The 21,003-nt window shown below is 38.3% G+C and overlaps 1 protein-coding gene and 1 long non-coding RNA gene across 2 annotated transcripts; both read right to left on the minus strand.

The window, feature by feature from the left end:
- Nucleotides 1–766: 766 nt before the first annotated feature.
- Nucleotides 767–2,072, minus strand: LOC138902989 (uncharacterized). Its single transcript, XM_070190897.1, has 3 exons — nucleotides 1,664–2,072; nucleotides 1,201–1,570; nucleotides 767–1,076 (listed from the first exon to the last, which is right to left on the minus strand). The coding sequence occupies exons 1-3, from the start codon at nucleotides 2,070–2,072 to the stop codon at nucleotides 767–769; spliced, it is 1,089 nt and encodes a 362-aa protein (XP_070046998.1).
- Nucleotides 2,073–17,703: 15,631 nt separating this feature from the next.
- LOC138903628 (uncharacterized) lies at nucleotides 17,704–19,230 on the minus strand. Its single transcript, XR_011412960.1, has 2 exons — nucleotides 18,926–19,230; nucleotides 17,704–18,094 (listed from the first exon to the last, which is right to left on the minus strand). It is a non-coding gene; the product is annotated as an uncharacterized lncRNA (long non-coding RNA).
- Nucleotides 19,231–21,003: the final 1,773 nt, after the last annotated feature.

A 21,003-nucleotide genomic window follows, 5' to 3' on the forward strand; every position in this document is an offset into this window, starting at 1 on the left:
GGGTTGGGTCACAACCCTAGCTAGAAATTTAGCTACTCATAGATGAAAATGAAGAAATTAAAGAAGAATAGAAGATTAAACTCATATTCAATGATAAAGAGATAAAAATCCAATGTAAAATAGACATACTATCATGAAATTTCTTAAAGCAGTAAATAAAAATGGCTCCCAACTTTTAGATATTCCAAAATGTTTTACCTAATTTTGTCAAAAAAGACTATTTATACACAAATGAAATTTTTGGACAAAATTGCCCTTTCGGAGGTTCTGCGGCCACACAATTCTGTGTGCGGTGCACACTTTGATGCAGATCTTGATAGGAGGGACTTCTACGACCACACAATTTTGAATTACGGTCGCACTTCTTCAGGTTCTGCGGACCGCACATTTCTGAGTACAGCTGCACTCTTGAGTTCTGCGGCCGCACAATAATAGTGCGGTCCGCACTTTTTGATGGACATAAAGTTGGGCCTCTCTGATCTTCCTCTTCTGCGGACGCACAATTATTGTGTGGTCCGCACTTTTCAAAGAAGCTCTGACAGAAATCCCTTCATGATCTGCGGCCGCAGACAAAATTCTGCGGTCCGCACTTTACCCTTTTTGCTTGGTTGTAGTCGTTGTCCAAAAATACTCCTTATTGAGTTGAATTTCATCGTTTTGGCACATTTTCCAATACTCCTGCAATAAATTATATTTTATCAGTTTTCGGAAATATCTTTAAGCATATTTGAGCTAAAATGGAAGTAAAATGGGCGCAAATAAGTAGTCAAAATCCCCATTTATCAATCATCTTCCTAAGAATCTTCTCGTTGTTCTTATTTGCCGCTTCAATGGCTCTATTGGCTTTTAGATGACAAGGGATAGAGTGGTGATGCACAATTTTAAATTGCTTGCAAACCTCCTTCATCAAGTGACTATTTAGATTGGCTGCATTGTTAGTGATAATGGTCTTTGGGATACTAAAACGACATATGATGTTGGGATGAACAAAATCTACCACTGCTTTCTTGGTGATTGCTTTGAAAGTAATTGCCTCCACCCACTTGGCGAAGTAATCAATGGCGACCAAAATGAATCTAAGAAGAGGACATAAGATGCAATTCCAATGGAGGCGAGTGAATCAGGTCACCATGAATCTGGAAGTGGTGACACTTGCGAACAAAACTGAAGCAATCTCGCTTCATAGTAAGCCAATTATACCCCGCCCTTAGAATCTTCTTCGCCAAAACATATCCATTCATGTAAGGCCCGCATACCCCTGAATGCACTTCACTCATGATCCGCTCAGCTTCAGTGGAATCTATGCATCTTAACACGTTCAAATCTGGGGTCCTTTTGTACATAATTTCTTCATTCAGGAAGAAACCACCGGTGAGCCACCTTATAGTTATTTTTTGATCTCTTTTGGCATGCTCCGAGTATTCCCGCATTTTCAGGAATCGCTTTATGTAATGATACCATGGTTCACCATAAGGTTCTACCTCAATTGCATTACAGTAACCATGTTGATTGCGAACTTGGATTTCCAATGGATCAATATGAGTGTTTCTCGGATAAGGGAGCATCAAGGCTAAGGTAGCCAAGGAATCAACTAGCTCATTGTGAAACCTGGGAATGTACCTAAACTCGATAGACTTGAATCTTTTGCTTAGGTCTTACACACATTGTCTGTATGGAATAAGCTTCATGTCTTGAGTCTCCCATTCACCTTGGGCTTGCTGGATAAGCAAGTCGAAATCTCCCATAACCAATAGTTCATGCACATCCAGATCGAGGGCCATTTTTAGACCCATGATACAAGTCATGTATTCTGTCGTATTATTGGTACAGAAGAATTGAAGTCGTGCCATTATAGGGTAATGTTGTCCAATAGGTGACATGTGGATCGCCCCGGTCCCAACTCCTTTGATATTGACAGCCCCATCAAAATACATTTTCCATACATGGCTGTCATCCAGAACTACTTCCTCTATTGAGTTGACCTCTTCATCTGGGAAGTATGTGCTCAGTGGCTCATAATTATCATCGACTGGATTCTCTGCCAAATGTTCTGCCAAAGCTTTTGCTTTCATTGTTGTGTGAGTGACATAGATGATGTTGAACTCCATGAGCATAATTTGCCATTTTGCGAGCCTACCAGTGGGAATTGGCTTTCAGAAGATGTACATCAAAGGATTCATTCTGGATATGAGGTAAGTAGTATAGGCCAAATGATAATGCCTTGGCTTCTGAGCGACCCAAGTCAAGGCACAACATGTTCTTTCTAAAAGGGTATACTTAGCCTCATAATTGGTGAACTTCTTGCTCAAATAATAGATTCATGTTCCTTTTTACATGTCACATAATGTTGTCCCCAGAGCATATCCAAAGGAATTATCCATCACCGATAGATATAAAAACAAAGGCCTGCCAGGTTCAGGTGGGAACAGTACATGGGTGTTTCGACAGATAATCTTTGATCCTGTCAAAAGCTATTTGGCAATCATCTGTCCACTTGATAACAACATCCTTTTTCAACAACTTAAAGATGGTCTCACACGTGGTTGTGAGCTGAGCAATGAATCTACTGATGTAGTTCAATATCCTGATCAAACTCATGACACCAGTTCTGTTCTTCGGGGGTGGCAGATCTTGAATGGACTTTATCTTAGATGGATCCAATTTGATGCTTCTCCGGCTGACTATAAAACCGAGGAGCTTCCCATATGGAACCTCGAATGCGCACTTGGATGGATTGAGCTTAAAGTAATACCTTTACAACTGTTGCAAGAAATCTTTCAAATTACACCATGATCAGCCTATGTCTTTGACTTTATGATGACATCAACATATACTTTAATCTCTTTGTGCATCATGTCGTGGAAAATGGTGGTCATGGACCTCATGTAAGTTGCCCCTGCATTCTTCAAAGCGAATGGCATGACCTTGTAACAATACGTACCCCATGGAGTGGTGAAAATGGTCTTTTTTGCATCATCCTCATCCATTAGAACTGGTGGTATCCGGCATAGCAATCCACGAAAAATTGTATCTCATGCTTTGCGCAATTATCTACAAGGATGTGGCTGTTTGGTAAAGGAAATTTATCCTTTGGACTCGCTTTGTTCAAATATCTGTAGTCAATACAGACTCTAGTTTTTCCATCCTTCTTCTGTACATGCACAACATTTGCCACCCAAGTAGTGTATCGGACGACTCTGACCATATTAGCACTGAATTGCTTCATAATTTCCTCTTTGATTTTATCACTCATATCTGTTTTAAATTTTTGTTGCTTTTGTTGGACTGGTGGAAAATCAGGATACGTGAGAAGCTTATGAACCAAAAGATAAGCACTTAAACCCAGCATATCATCATAAGACCAAGCGAACACATCTCTGTATTCAAATAAAATCTAAATCAAGGCATCTATGGTTTTTTGTTCTGTGTGAATGCTTATCTTTGTTTCTCTGATTTCTTCAGGACTTCCGATGTTAATTGACTCAATTTCATCGAGGTTGGGCTTAAGCTTACTTTCAAATTGCTCCAATTCTCTTTTTATTTCCTCAACAACCTCATCTTAATCATATTCAACCTCTTGATGCATTATTTCAAAATTAGACAGCTTTTTAATATTTGGGCGTGAGTTCCACATGCATGTCATGTTATTAAAGCCAGTATTAACAAAACTGAAATAGAAACAAAATGACAGGAATTAATAATAGGAAAAGATACAGAACTTAATACGAATCTGAACTGCATTCCATTGAATTTGAAAGGATTGAAGGGTTAACATCAAAATAAAATAATCATACTGAGATGTTTGGATTACAATAGTGAAAGTAACCCAAATACCAAAAAGAAGCTGCAAAAGCAAACTACAAAGACTCCTTCCTTGTGGGGAGAAGAGTTGCTTCCCAATTGTTGAGCATGGTGTCTGGGCAATTAGTTGATCGACACGACTAGTGCCTTCACCAGCGTGGATCATATTCACTTCAGCAAACATCTTTTCGAGGCCATGGTAAATTTCATCAATGTTTTCCTGCACCGAGGAATTTTGACCCTCTTGGAGTTGTGGCTTGACAAAAGTATAAAAAATGTGAGGGATCGGTTTCTGCAAGACCCACCCATGCTTCTTGCGGTGCTTGGCTTTGTCCTCATCTTCTTGTATTAGCCTGAAACCTAAGCCAAAAATACCCTTGTTACCAAAGGGAGAAATATGCATCAAAATTCCTTGCAATGATGCCCCTAGCCTTTTTATGGCTCATAACCCTATCTTAGCATAAGTGCAGCCACCATTATAGATGTGGCAGAAAGACGAGGATGCAGAATGGGCTTTCCTTCCTCAACATGGTCCACATCAACCACGTCGAAATCCTAATAGACAATGGACTCACACCCTTACTTGGCCTCAATACACGAGATTAATAGGTCTTTATAAATGGATCACTCGTCTTTTTCGTGAATAATAATTTCTTGCCTGTCATGTTTGAACTTGAGCATCTGATGCAAGGTGGATGGCACAACTCGAGCCATATGGATCCATGGCCTTCCAAGAAGAAAGTTATAAGAAGTTTCTGTGTCTAATACTTGGAAGACAATTTCAAAATCAACCGGCCCAATTGTCATGGTGAGGTTGATTTCTACAATGGTGTCTCTCACTGATCCATCAAAATCATGGATGCAGACATTGTTGGGTTGGATTCTGTCTGTATTAATCCTCATGCTTTGCAAGGTAGAGAGAGGGCACACATCTATGCTCAAGCCTCCATCAACCATGACTCGCATTACGTAGTGTTCCTCACATTTGATAGTCAGGTGCAAAGCCCTCTTGTTCCCGGCTCCCTCCTCAGGGAGTTCCTCATCAGTAAAAGAGATTCTATTCACCTCAAAAGTGTTGTTAGCCATCTTCTCTGAGACATATGCCTCATTCAGAATCTTGATTAGTACATAAGCATGCTCTTCTGAATGTATGAGCAGAGATAGTAGAGAGATTTGGGCAGGAGTCTTTCTCAGCTGGTCAATGATTGAGTAATCCTGAACTTTTATTTTTTTCAAAAACTCTTTCGCCTCTTCTTCAGTGACTGGCTTCTTTATTGGCATTTGGCCTTCTCTGATTTTCTTGGCCTTCCTCAACTCTTCTGGAGAGTAACACCTCCCCGATCGAGTCAAACCTCCAGTTTCCCCCACTTCTTCTATGGTTACCTTGTATTTGTAGGTCACCACAATTGTGTTGTAGTTCCAAGGAATGGTTTTTGTGTTTGTCACACGAGGTTGCATGTCGAGTTTGATTATGATCAACTCTATTATACCTTTTATACCACCTTGATTCTGCCTCATGATGGGGTGGCCTCCCAGGACATACAACCTTGGGCTTGGAACACTGGAGCGGACTTCCAACCTTGAGATTTTTGGAACAAATAAAGTTGCCTCTGAGATTTGGGCACGTTTCACAACCAACGACACATCTCGTCTTGGACTTACTTCTAGTCCTGTTCCTTCTTGAATCGTTCCCACTGTCATTTCTGCTTAACCAACCGGCTTGTATTCTTGATCTCGGCCAATCATTCCCATAAAATGAACATCATTGTGTATTGACAACTGGTTGTTGTCACATTAGGAGGGTCCTCGCCAATTGTTACCACAATCAACTTTTCAATGTTGAGTCTTTTTATGGCCCTTTTCAGAGTCGAACAGTCATCATTGGTATGCCCTGGGGGGTACCTGAATGATATTCACATCTAGTATTTACTTAAAATCCATTTGAATCGAGATACATATGGTAGGGAGCATTGGGTCCAATCACGCCCATCTGCTTCAACTTCTGGAACAAACTAGAGTATGATTCAGTCAATGGATTGAATTTTTCCACAGGCCTCTGCTTTTGACCATAATCCTGCCTGGGACGAGCATTGTAGGGTTCCTAAAAATTTTACTGCTAAGGTCGGGGGATCCTTAGAGCTGGTGCCCGTACCAGTTGATTGGAAAGCCGAGCATAAGACTGGGCATTAAGCATTGTGTACTGTGGTGGGCACATAGAGTATTGTGGAATTGGTGGGGGATAATAATGTTGAGGGTAGCTATACTGACCCTGATAAACTTTCATATAAGGGTGTGCTGCCCCTCTTTGAACTTCCCTGGATCCCAAAGTCATCATGTATCCTTCATCTCTCTTCTTTCTATTTTCCAAACTTCCCAAGCCATTTTGGATTGCTTGGATAGTGGCTTTGAGAGCAACTTGACTTATAATTCTGTAATTCTTGAGGCTATTTTCGACCATCTCCTCTATATTGATCGCTTCTGCAAAAGGATTACCCATTACGGACATCATATTTTGGAAGTACTCAGGATCTTGAGCCTCCAGAAAAATAGTGATCAACTCATGGTTATCCATGGGTGGCTTAACTCTAGCCGCTTGTTCCCTCCATTTGATAGCATACTCCATAAAGCTTTCAGTCGCCTTTTTTTTTTTCATATTGGACAGGGAATTGTGATATGGCGCAATATCAATGTTGTACTGAAATTGTCTGATGAAGGCCAAGGATATATTGTCCCAAACATGCCAGTGGGAGATATCTTGGTCAATGAACAATTCAGAGGCTATCCCCACTAGACTCTCACCAAAATAAGCCATTAGCAATTCTTCTTTTCCTCCTGCATCTCTCAGCTAGTTGTAGTACCTTTTCAAGTGGGTGATAGGGTCGTCATGTCCATCATATTTCACAAATATTGGGGTTTTGAACCCTGGTGGCAAATTGATATGAGGGAACATACATAGATCACTGAATGAAATACTTTTGTGACCACCTAGTCCTTGTATGTTCTTTATGTTCTGCTCGAGACTTTTCATTTTTCTGGCCGTCTTATCTGGCTCACCCGTCTTGGTGACCTTTTCAGTTTCCAATGGTGACTCGTACTGAGGAGTCTGATTGTATGGATCCGAGACCCTGGAAGACAAATTTGGAAAGTAGCATTGGGCATCATAAGCATGATATGGTGTCTCATTATTTGTCCTTGTCACAGGAGGTGGTGGCGGGATTGAATATGCCGGCGCGCCAGACATGACGAGCGGGTGTTCCTTGCAGGTGAAGCTGGAGGTCACACATTAGAGGTACTAGGGGCAGTAGGGAAGCTATAATTTGGCACATACCCTGGTGGTAGAATGTGATCGCTCATTGCATAGAGCGGAGGTTGAGTAGCCAGAGGTATGGTGGAAGTTCCCTCTAAGGGATCTTGAGGCGGAGGCTGACCGGAGACCCAAACCCGATACACATTAGATAGTTGTTGTTCCAATATTCTTATTCCCTTCGACTCTTGCTCAACTGACTGACCCTGGGGTCATCACTGACCAACTCGATTTCATCATTGTTAGTCATTGCTACCTTTTTCTTAGATCTGGTGAACTAATGATATGTTGCCAGTTTCACCACAAACCAACCACCTTAAGCTTACTATATAAGAGACAACAAACATGTTAGGGTTAAGCATTTTAAAGATATGAATCACACATAACATTCCATGCTCCTAACATTATCACCGCCTCTAACATGATTTTGGAAGGCTTCATGTTTCATTCTGGCTTATAAGGTTGCTGCTTATGGAGCTCTTATTTTCTTCTCTCTCACTTTTATTTTCGCTTTTCTTTTCACTCGCGTTATTTTGATCCCTCATTTTAGGGTCGATGGAAAATATTTCGATCGAATCTTTTGGAGGTTACCTACATATCATGTCGTATGAATCGGATCATTACGTAGTTGAGGGACATGACCTTTTTTAAAAAATTGGTTTTTACAAAACAAACATCTTTTTGGTTCATTTTCAAATTTTTCTAAAATAAAATAATTTTCGTTGATTTTCAAACTTTTCCCTTTTTTTGTTTTTGTTTTGTTTTGATACAAGACTAAAAATAAAAATTTACATAAAGACAAACATTTAAAAAAAGACCAGACTCGACTCAAACAGAATTTTTAAGATAAAAGGCAAAACAACAAGACTCAAAACACCAAAAGACCCTTACAGACTCGATGAAAACAAAGGAACAATCAAAGTGGACTGCCAACTAAAAGAAGACTCTGATCTCTGCAGTAGAATCCACCAGCATCACTGTAGTCAATGGGCTTATTCTTGCGGCTGACCCCAACATTGTGGTATATCCTCTCTAAGTATACATCTATGTGACAGGCGATGTTCAATGATACTTCTGCAAACCGCTCATGCATCATTCCATGGCAACTCCTGCATGCTCGGGAGCTATATGTGGCTACCTCGAGGATCTTTCCCTTAATGTGCTCCAAATCCAAATGCAACTCATAATTTCACTGACCACGGGTTTAGGCTAGATCCAATGCATCATGCTCGTGCTTCAAGGCCATATCTCTCTGGCACCAAATTTCTAGTGACTCCCCCTCTAACCGATCGATCACCTTTTGGTCGTGATGTCTTTCTATTTCAAACTCGGCGATCTGGCGCTCCTTACTTGACTCAACTCCCTCCAACGGATCCCTTAGACCTTGGATTAATAGAGCAAAACCTTTGCGCTCATGATCACGGACCACCTTGAATTGTGCTTCTATTTCTTCTTATTGTTGAACAGTAGTGACTATTTTTTTTCTGCCTAATCTGGGTCTTGAGTGCTTTCTTCTCTCGTTCTCAGTGAGATTTCTCTTCCTCGAAAGCATCATACTGCAGATCCCTATCCACTTTAACGATGCTGAGCTCTTCTAGTAATGCTCCAAAGGTAAATTCATAATCTCTTTTCATCTCTTATGTAACCAGCCTAACTCTGTTTCGAATCTCAGACTCCCAATCAAATGCATTCCTTATGGATCTTTTTGGATTTTGCTCCGGGATTGCCTGATTGCGAAACCACTCAAGATACGTGAGTCTCACCTCTCCACGTTCACGATCAGCTACCATCTCGTCTAAGTCAGAAAACCTACTACCGAACCAAACTTTGTGTGCATATGACTCACTTGGAAGTTCCTCTTCCTTGAATTCCCACACAAACGGACGCATGTCCTCAATCTGGGGCCTCTTTTTCTCTCTCCCTAGATGGCGCATGACACGTAGGGTGTGTAGGGTTGGAAACCTCTGAAACCTATTAGTATAAAGAACGGGTGATACATCGACATATGCATGACCCTAGAAGAAGAGAACCAATAATAGTTCCAAGTGATTCTATCAGCAGTCAATGAACCAATTAGTGCCTGCCAGGCCCTTACCCTCTCTAGAAGATTACAACTCGCGACCCTATTTGGGTGAAATCCAATGTAATTCAACCAATTATCATTGAAATTTACTACTATTGGACGATGATAAAGGTGCTCTATGAACCACATCTGCAACAGAATGTTGCATCCCTCGAAGTAATCTTCGCCATTTTGGCAGCGGGTCAAAGCTCGAAAAATATCTCCCAGAATCATGAGAAGAATAGTATGATCCTCGCTACTTTCCAAAAATGAGACAATCACAACCAATTGAATTCTGATGTGCCACCATGCTCTGGAAAGACCATGATTCCCATAAATGACATCATAAAAGCGCAGATTCTCAACTCCCCAGGCATTGTAACTCAATTTGTTGACGAATTCTAAGCCGGAGCAGTTCTCAAACCCTTTCACATCCCCAAATCTGTCATACAAATATTCCAACGGAACCCAACCTTCGTTCAAGCAGCCCATTGGAATTTGACGGAGGTATAACTTCTTCAAGAATTTTTTCTCGCCAACTTTTCTCGGAGCCGCAGGATTTTTCCCACGAAGGTTTCACCCCAATTCTGTAAACCCCCCTAATTCTTCCAATGTAGGCATCATTTCACAATCTTTGAACTTGAAGACATTAATCACAGGATCCCAAAACCCCACTAGGGCCTCGTTTAAATCTCTATTGGGCTTAACTCCATGATGTTTGTGAGGAACTTGAGGTGCATAAAAACTTGATTTTGTTCCCATGTGGCGAAACTAGCCCACAAATTACTGAGACTACTTGGGGTCTAATCTCTGATAAAGAACATAGGAGATGTCTCGTCCCTTACCCTTTTTTGACTTCTTCTTTGTTGAGAATGCATGGTGAACCTGAGAATAAGAAAGGTGTCACGACCCAAAACTCTAACCTGTCGTGATGGAGCCTATCGATGGTACTAGGCACGCAGACCTTTCAAAATACTTCAATATTTCATAAAAAGGATAATTCAAAGCCTTTTCATACTAGAAAGATTTTTACAAAAACCGGAGTTGAATTCAAAATAAAATGCGGAAAGATAGCCCCAAACATCGGGGTGTCACCAAATCATGCGCATCTAGATATCCAGTCTAATAAAAATAGTGTCTAAGTATCATACAGGAAAGAAAGAAAAACATAGAAGGAGAGACAAAGTCTATGGACGCCGGCAGCTACCTCGTAGTCTCCGGTACTCGATCACGCACAAACTCAATGACCTCCGTGAACAAACACACTTGGATATGCACATGAAATACAAGGTGTAGCATGAGTACAACCAACTCAGCAAGTAACAGAAAAAAATAAGGAACTTAGAAGCAGTGACGAGCTATATAATTACAGTTCAGTTTCAATAATTCCAGTAAAGAATAGACATGCTTTCGCATCCGGCAGTTTAAGTCCAATAAGTTTTATACAGTTAAAGTTCAGGCAATTCGGATATAGAATGTTTCAGGAATTTCACAACAATGACAGATAACAACTACGTGCATCAACAAATGAAAAAGCAAGTACAGCCTCTCAGACCAACAGTCACTCAACTCGTCACAACAACTCAAATCACTCGGCTCTCAGCCCTCAGTACTCACACTCAATAGGTACCTGCACTCACTGGGAGTGTGCAGACTCCGAAGGGGCTCCTTTCAGCCCAAGCGCTATATCGCTGTGGCGTGCAGCCCGACCCAATCATATAAGTAGCCACTAGTCTTGTTACGGTGTGCAACCCAATCCACAGTTCATAAATAGCCATAAGGCTCGTTGCGGCGTGCAGCACGATCCATATGCCCTCACATAGCTCGCAGCTCGACACTCAGGCCTATCTTAGTCACTAACCTCTCCAGCCCTCTTGGGCTTTCAGAAATCATAAAAATCAGCCAAAAGAGTTAATAACAAGTGTCAACAAGAAAAAAAAAAGGAAACGGAGATATGACTCGCAAGTAGCATTGTGACTGAGTTCAAGACAACAAATAGCAGTTTATCAACAAGTACTCGACCGATGTGAGTCCCAACAGTGATGACATATGGCCTAAGCATGGCTTCGAACAAGAATGACAGTCAAATTTCTAGAAGACAGAGGGAACATGTAATTAACAATAAGCTATTCGACTTTATAGTCTCACGGGACGGATCAAGTCACAATCCCCCATAGTGCACGTCCACATTCCCATCACCTAGCATGTGCGTCACCTCCAAAATAATCACATCATACCAAAATTCGGGGTTTCAATACCTCAAACCGCTCAAAATCCTACTCCGCAATGCCTTTTCCCCTCTAATCAATCTCCAAATGCCCTGAATCCAGCCACAAGCAGTACAATATAATTAATATAGGCTAAATGAATCAATTCAACAAGAAAAACACGAAATTAGAAGCCAAAAGCTGAAATAGGCTCAACCCGGCCCCCCGAGCCCATGTCTCGAAATCCAACAAAAGTCACAAAATACGAACACGCATCTACTCACGAGTCCAATCATACAAGAATTACTCGAATCCAACCTCAAATCACCTTCCAAAACTCGAAATTTTAGCCTATGAAGTTTCTACCATTTTCCCCCTAATTTACAACTCAAATCCCTAATAAGATGATTAAAATAGTAATAGATTCATGAAATATAGTCCAATCCGAGTTAGAATCACTTACCCCAACAATCTTCTTGAAGAAACCTCGAAATATTGCCTAACACCGAGCTCTCAAAGTCCCAAAATTGAAATGGGAATCAAACCCTTGAAATTTCATTTTTTGCCAGTTCTTCCGCATCTATGAACATACTGTCGCACCTGCGACGCCGCACCTGCAGAAGTTCCCTCGCAGGTTTGGAAATGACTTAAGGGACTGGATCTACATCTGCAAGCAAGAGGTCGCACCTTCTTGTGCGCACCTGTGGACAAGGGTCCGCTTCTGCGAGCTTTCCCTCCAGCTCACTCTCCGCATTTGCAGAGATTCAAGCGCATCTGCGGGCTCACAGATGAGGAAATTCCCTCGCACTTACGACCCCTGGCCATCTCCTCCATTCCCATTTCTGCGCTAATTCACCCATACGTGCGAGTACGCACCTGCGGTCTCCCCACCGCAGGTGCAAAACCACTAGATATCAGAAAACTTCAGCCACTTGCCTAAGTCCAAATTCAAACCGTTAAGTATTCGAAACACCCCCGAGGCCCCCCGGACCTCAACCAAATATATCAACAAGTCCTAAAACACCATACAAACTTATTCGAGTCCTCAAAACACGTCAAACAACAACAAAAACACGAATCACCCTTCAATCCAAACTTAATGAACTTCGAATTTCCAAATACTACAAAAGATGCTGAATCATACAAAAGCACATCCAATTGACCCCAAATTTTATACACAAGTCATATTCAACATTACAGACATACTCCAACTTTCGTAATCGGAATCCGACCCCGATATCAAAAAGTCCACCCCCGGTCAAACTTCCCAAAAATTCGACTTTCACCATTTCAAGCCTAAATTAGCTATAGATCTCAGATTCATAGAGGATCGGGGCTAATACACACAAAACAACCGGCCGAGTCGTTACAAAAAGGGGTTAGGACTTATATATATATATATATATATATAAAATTCAAAAAACCAATTTAGGACTCGATCTATTTTTTATTATTTTTTAAAAATTACCGGACACAAAAGGTAAAATGATAAAAAATAGAAAAAATGACTATTATTACGAAAACGACCCTTTAGTACTCCCAAGAGAGGTTTAAAGGTAGTCTCGGAAAAAATGACCAAACATAAGGACAAAATGATAAAAGGTAGACAAAATAAATAAAATAGCTATTTTTAAGAAAATAACCATTCGTTACTCCTAAGAGAAGTTAAAAGGTTGACTCGACAAATACGACTAGACAAAACTAGAAATGTTGGCTATTTTTACGAGAACAACCTTTCGATACTTTCGTAGAAGGTTTAAGGATGTATTTGGCAAATTAGCCGTACAGAAAGGCAAAAAATGGTAAAAAGTGAACCAAAAAAGGACAAAATAGCCATTCTCGGCAAAAATGGCCAGATACAAAGGCAACACAGTAAAAAGCAGACAAAACAGATGAAATTCTCATTTTTACAAAAATAACCTTTTAGCGCTTCCGTGGAGTTTTAAGGCTGTCTCGACAAAAATAGTCGGACATAAGGGAAAATTGGTAAAATATAAACCGACTATGTTTTCTCTTTTGATTTTTTATAAAAATTAATCCTTAAAACCATAGCACTAGACCACATCGTCCTTTTTATATATTTTTTAATAACGAATATTTGTACAGAAATCGGGAGAAATTCTCTCTTGTTCATTCAACTAATTTATCCTAAAGCCGATCAACATGCAAGCTTCCCAAATAATGTAACAAGTAGCATATAACATGAACATAATAGTTTCAAAAATGTACCTTTCCTAAAACAGAACCCGGCCCCTGTGCCGAGCACAACTAAGTCAAATGTACATGATGCAAATACAGTGAACCTACTAGGGATATTCTGCATGAGATTTGTTCTTCTAGATTTAAATCCTAGTGGAGAAGGTATCTAGACTGACTTACTCGAGCGGACAACTCGAGCCGACAACTCAAGCGGACAACTCTACATTTATGGAAATGAATTTTGGAATTTAATAAATGTCGACTATCGTGCTACACAAGCGAATCCGCGATTTATAACCAGAGATTGACTAATTTAGGAATTAATTAAATCTAATGGATATGATATGAGATTATTGAATTAGTTGAATGTTAAATATCACGCTACGCAAGCGAGTCCGTAAAGTTAAAGCGCACCTACTAATTGCCTAGCGTTTAAATTAATTACTAAGGAAATGAGATAATTAACTAGTAACAAAAATCTTATTTTTATTGGAAATTATTAGTGGTGACATGACTCTTAAAAGTTTGGTCTAACTTATTATTTTAAGGAATGGGCAACTTTGTTATCAAAATAGAACGTGTCAACTCTTATTGGTATTGGCCAATAAAATAAATGGGCCAGCTATTTGAGTATTTAAACTGCTGGCCAGTTTTGGACAATCTTAGCATTGGGCCTGATCAAGAAGAGAAATATTTTAGCCCATAATTGGGCTCATTTTGAGGCAAAGGTTCAAAGGCCTAACAACCTCTTTAAACCCCAAATTTGTAATAACATCCTGTTACTATGCTGAAGATCTGGCCTCTTTATTTTACAGTCATAGCCCCTTTTTAACAAAACATAATGGCAGGCACATCCAGTTTATAAAATAGCCACTTTAAACTCAAGTTAATAACTTAAAAAAAGATGAGTTGCACCTTGTAAACCAAAACCTTAAAACCTCTCACATACATCCACTAAACCTGTTTTTTTTCTTTCAAATAATAACTCCTCTTTCGTCAACTTAACGTCACATACAAGAAGCAAAAATATTAAGTTTGCATGTTTCGAATCCATACCTTATTAATAATTAAACAACTTTTAACGGACTATACATGAAATATTAGTAACTTCAAATCCTCAACCAGATACACTGGAATACAACCTCAACTATAAAGGTAATGGAAAGCATGATGTTTCAACTAACTTTAACAAATTTACATCCTTAAAAAATGTAACATTCATTTTTGGGCAAACTTCAAATGTGTCATGCTTTATCAGTTCAAAAACGAGATCACATCTTCATTAATGTGAAAGAATTTGCAATACAAGGTTAAAGAGTTACCCGGGTCATAGAATTACAAACAATACAACAGTGAAATGAACAGAAACAACAGTAGAAACAGCCTAGATAACCAACAAGGATGCTTGAAGCTAGTAGCTAAACAACTTCACAAATTTTCTAAGGGGTCTTTCTATTTTTCTCAAAGGTTTTACACTCTAAGAAACACTCACAAAGCTCATAATTTTCAGCTTACTATTAGTATTCAGCTGCTGATGTTTCTCAAAGATATGTATTTTTTAGAGCGTAAAAGATGCCTTCTAAGTATCATAGAGTGTGTCTATCCAGTGTGGGAAGAGTATCCCCTTAAGTAGGTAAAGAAAGATACTTTTTGGATAGATTTTGATTCACCAAAAGTCTGTCAAAAAAAGACTGATTTTGTGTGCTAAATATTGTTCAAAAGCTGTCCAAAAGGTGAAAAGACAGCCTGAAAATCTGCTGTAGCAGAAGCAAGGAAGAAAAAAGTTATCTCAGCCACCCTACTAGTAAAATATTGACTACTAGTACTCTATTTTATAATAAAATTACCTAAAGTTCAGATTTTACAATATTAGTACCAACCTATGTAAATAAAACCAAATCAAGAAACAAGTAACTAGAATTGATTAAATTGATAAGGCAAACATACTTGGATTACAATCAAAATGAGCATTCAAACGAACTAGATTAAAACCATTTCAACTTATGCAAATTAACGTAGAGCGACTGAAACTATAACCTATTGCACTAAACAGATTTAAACATAGCATCGTTGCACTATCGGACAACAATTAATAGCAACAAATGACTAACGATTAGACAATACGACTATTGCAAAATACACTAATGCAGCCAAACGAATCAGTAATGACCAAAACGAGCGAAGAAATCAAACGAAACCTAAACCTAAATCACAAAATCAAAAGCAGAAAAGGAACGAAAGAAAATAAAAAGAAAGGGAGGTAGGGTTTTACCACACGAGGGAAAGTCGATGCCAAATCGAGCAACGAAGAGATGTCGGGGACCTCGAACAACGGTTGTTCGATCTTGGAACACTCGTTTAATTTTGGTAGACGATGAATTTGGCGTCATACCAAAAGAAAACGGGTGTCCTTAGGTCGAATATACTTTAAAACTGAGGGCTAAGGTGGTTTAGGGGCAGCAATGGTGGTGGTGGTGGCCGGCAGTAGGGCGGCCACAGTGGCGGAGCGACGACATTTATGGGTACAATTAGGGGGGAAGTGTAGGGATCGTGGAGCTCTATCTATTCATGTATGTGTTGTGGGGTGATAGTGGCCGGAGTTCTTTAATTTTGTACAAATAAGGGCAGTTAGAGTTTCGGTTGAGGTTACATATACGGAGATTGGTGGAGATTTAAAGAATATGAGGCTTGAATTCATGGAGAGAAGGTTGAGAGGAAGAAATGGTAAAATGTTTTGGTGGTTTAGACGATGGCCGCTGGCTGCGGGAGATTTCCGGCGGTGGAGCAGGGCGGCAGTGTGGAGAGCGAGAAGAGAAAGTGAAGAAAGAAAGATTAAAGGGGAAATAAGGGTCAAAATTTGGGGGTTTTGAGGCTTTAAATAGTAGGGATGGGGTGAATGAGAGTCGTTGGATCATGAGGGAATGGAAGGGAAAGATTGAGACTTTGGCCACTTATCCAAAGCGACATAGTTTTAGGTTAAACTACGCCATTTTGAATCCTCCCGTGGTAGGCCCTCTACTGGACCGGGTTCAGGGTGCTTTGGGCTTAGATTTTTGAGTCAATTTTGGCCCAATTCAGCTAAAAATATAATTTAGCCCACACATTTATTCTCTTTTAATTAAACTACAATAAACTCATAAAACCTACACATACATGCATAATAAACATAAAAAAAGAAAAGGAAAGTGCAAAATTAGGCATTTAGAACGACTATGAATATTCTATACTCATGTAATGTTATACGGAATATATCGAGAGTGATGCTTTTTCAAGAAACTAAAATATTACCAAAATAACCACATTACTACTACAATCTGCAGGCATCCATAATTCCTAAATTCTACATAGATGTGAAACTTGAAAGATTTCAACACAATGAAGAAACTCTTGCATGTGAATCGAATAATGGAGATCCCACTTCTAAAAGTATCATAATTTACAAACCGAAACTTTTAAAGCTGATATTTTCTTTGCCGCTAATAATAAATTCGAGCCGAAAGTTTGATTTTATTTTGCTCCACTTTGATACAAGAGGGTATTACTTAAGAAACACTGCCTACTTATTAACTACTGGAGTATTTTATGAATTAAACCACAAATTTTCATATTAGTAAATAAAGTTTTTTACAATAATATCCAAAGTAATATTTTGCAAACACATGACTAACATAGTATCACTTATATTTTGCTTGTTGTGTATCTATATATAACTACAAGAATTTAGCCTTTTTCCTGCGATAAAGTCGCCACTAAAACAAACTAGGTCACTAAAAAAGGGTTTTGGTGGCGACACATCGGCCGTTGGCTATAGTAAGGTTGATGCTTTGCAGTGGCGACCATAAAAAGTCGCTACAAAATGTCAAGTTTTAGTGATGACCTTCACTGCCACATAACCAACCCATGAAAGTGCTCCACAAAAGGTTGCCACTGAAGAACGCACTTTTAGTGGCGACTCGATCGAGTAAACACTGTTTTCATTCGGTGGCATCTGAGGTCGCCACTGAAGTCAACTTTCTGCGGTAACCGAGGTCGCAACTAAAGCTTCCTCTTATTCAAAAAAATTTATTTGGCAGTTGTAAACCACTAATTGCCCAACAATATTAACATTATAACAAACAACACTAAATACACTACAACAAAATGATATAGGAATTTTTTATTACCAAATAGTCTATGCAACAACGTATACAATGTTTCATAATATTACATTGTACTCCCTCCGTTTTAATTTATATGAACCTATTTCTTTTTTAGTTCGTGTAAAAAAGAATGACCCCTTTCCTTATTTGAAAACAATTTATCTTTACGCAATGATTTATAGCAACACAAAATATATGTGCCTCATTTTACACCGCAAGTTGAAAAGTCTTCTCTCTTTTCTTAAATTTCGTGCCCAGTCAAATGAATTCACGTAAATTGAAATTGAGGGAGTAATTGTGTATACACATGAAGGAAAAAAAATCAAATTTCTTCCGACTCCTCCTTGGCCAACATCATTTCCCTCTTAGAAAGAGCTTGTTCCTGTATATAAACAGAAAGCTTCCAATTTACAATTATGTTTAGAACTAATCAACAATATAAGATCCAAAGAAACCAAAGATAGTGAAAATACTTCCAACCCGTGTATTTGTTTTACACACTACCCACTAATCTACCAGTCAAGCTAACTAGACTAACATTCACTATCAACTAGAATGGTTAATTTCTTATTCTAAACAAAAAGTGAAACAAACTAAGCTTTGAAATACAGAGGCTCTCATGCAATGGTGTTCCTACCGGTACTTATTTGTCATAAATTAACATCACCTAAAAATAAACCTTGTATTGCAATCTTCTACAAAGTTAGAAATACATAGTGATACAAAGGGAATCAGAAGCTAATGGTGTATGTGAAACACATGGAGATCAAATGTAACATCGAAAAGTTAACGTTTGGCTAATAAAGTGAAATGATGACTTGGTGTAAGAAATTTCTCATCATCATGACTCCTTAGTGAGTTCAGAATTACTAACGACTTTAAGCTATATAAATTAACTCTGGAATGCCTGAATCTTAAAATCATAAATCCAATCTTTCTAAGTAGATTGCCATATATTTATTAATTTCCTTTTATCTCATGGAAGAAATTTATAACTTTAGGTATTAATATTTGTTTTAATTGTGTTAGATTTATGAGTTTCATTGTGATTCTCCCGAACAGTAAATATATTTATGGTCACCTCTTCTTTTGATTTAAAAGAAAACAAAAGAAGAAAAGGTTGGCCCAACTTTCAGAAAAAGAGTCAATCAATATCAGCTTAGTAAATGAAAAGAGAATTAGCTTTTACAAAGAGATAGAGATAGAACTTTACCAAAAGAAGCTTGCTTAGATCATTTAAAAACATTTACAGCTTCTAAGTTTGTCTTTTCTTCCTCCTCCGCCGTTGTTTTTTTCTACATCTCCTGTAAATAAATAGTTTCTCCTTCAACACAAATTTTAAAAAAAAGAAAAGAAGGAAAGATACAACATATTTTAATATCCTGCAACTAACCTTACCCAGGAAAAATGAAGAAATGAACAAGTTAAACAGGGTCCTACACACCATAAGATACTAATAAGGACATGAGTACTAGACAAATAGAAGCAAACACTAAAATATTGGAAAACTTACTAGTTAGCAACTACAGAGCTTCGTACCATGGCTAATGTTGCGTAGAAAATTGCTGAATCAATCATCAAGTAATAAAATATTAAAATAATTAAACATAAAACTAATTTATTATAAAAGTAGAGAACGTGAAGTCAAATAGTCAAACGATCATGGTTTTGCATAAAAATCAATTAAACTAGAGAGGCCAAACTCCAGTTTGATGAGATTACATGTCAGTAGCTCATACTCAAGAAACATAATATTCATTTAATAATAATACACATAATACCAGAAAAAAGTGACAAGGAAAGCAATGAGTTACTCAAGAAACATAATATTTATTTAATAATGCACAGAATACTAGAAAAAAGTGACAAGGAAAGCAATGAGATACTCAAGAAACATAATATGTATTTAATAATGCTCAGAATACTTGAAGAAGTGACAAGGATAGCAATGAGTTTTCAGTTGAAAATTAGAAAGAAAGATTTATCTTTTAAGAGATGGAACTTATCGACTTTGGTCAGGTAAAAGCTTACTTTGAAGTACTAAGAATCAATACTTCCTTTTACTGGTATAGTTTTTAAGTTTTGTTGTGCTGAAATTATTTTCAGTCACAGTTCAATAGATCTCTTCACTAGGCCTACATGCCAGAGAACCTTTATCGTACATAAAATACCCACTATGAACCATACAATTCTATGTATTTGTATCTGTAACAGACCAGTCAATTAGTATTTAGTCTTACTTAGCCAGTCACCTGATATAACTTACAACTGCTACGCTTGAATACCTAGCGCCTAATATTGATTATATTAATTCATTACTCTTCAAAATGCATGTTTTGGAACTCCTAGTTCTATTAGAAGAATACACTTGTTTTCCACAAATTAAGATTGCAAAAGAACATAGTGTCTCTGAATCAGAAAATCCAAAGAATATTTATTTGTAAACTAAAGACTCCAAAATGGGTATGACAATCACAAAAAAGTAGATGAATAGAAAGCAGTAGGACCTTAGTTTCGCTGGTGGACTGAATGGAGCTAGAATCCAGATACATAAAGAGTAAAGATGATCACTGTCACAGGTCAACGAGATGAGATTTAGCTAGGGCTTGGGTGTATTTGTCTACCGATATCTCTCTTTGTTGGTTGTGTATCCTACCCATGAGAACATCACCATGTCTAGCAGAAATTAATCCCAAGAATACTGCTGCTGTAAACAAGCAAGAGGAAGAAAATATCAAGTTCACAATGCCAAAATAATGAATAAGCAGAGAAAGCACCAACTTATAAACACAAGTTGGTGTTACAAACAATCAGCGCTGAAAAATCTTACTCCATTCGTTTCAATCTACGTGAACTTATTTTCTTTTTAGTCCGTGCCAAAAAGAATGACCAATTTCCTTATATGAAAATAATTTACCTTTATGCAATGATTTATAGTCACACAAAATATATGTGTCTCATTTTATACCACAAATTCAAGAAATTTCTCTCTTTTCTTAAATTCCATACCTAATCAAATAGATTAACATAAATTAAAACAAAAGAACTATTTCAGTCAAATAGGTTCACTGGTTATATTTGAGGGAAAAAGATGAAGGAGTGGCGAAATCGTCGGTCGAACTTGCTAAGTAAGCGTCGTCGATGAATTTGGGGAATTTTGGGGAAAAAGGAATTTGGGACGTCGGTATAGTCTGTAAAGATAATTTACGGGTGGATCCCTTTGGGTTTGATATATCTAGCAACTTTTTTATTCTTTTAAAATAATTAAAGTAAAAAAAAAAGATTTTAAAA

The sequence above is a fragment of the Nicotiana tomentosiformis genome, chromosome 12, assembly GCF_000390325.3.
Source record: "Nicotiana tomentosiformis chromosome 12, ASM39032v3, whole genome shotgun sequence".
NCBI lineage: Eukaryota > Viridiplantae > Streptophyta > Magnoliopsida > Solanales > Solanaceae > Nicotiana > Nicotiana tomentosiformis.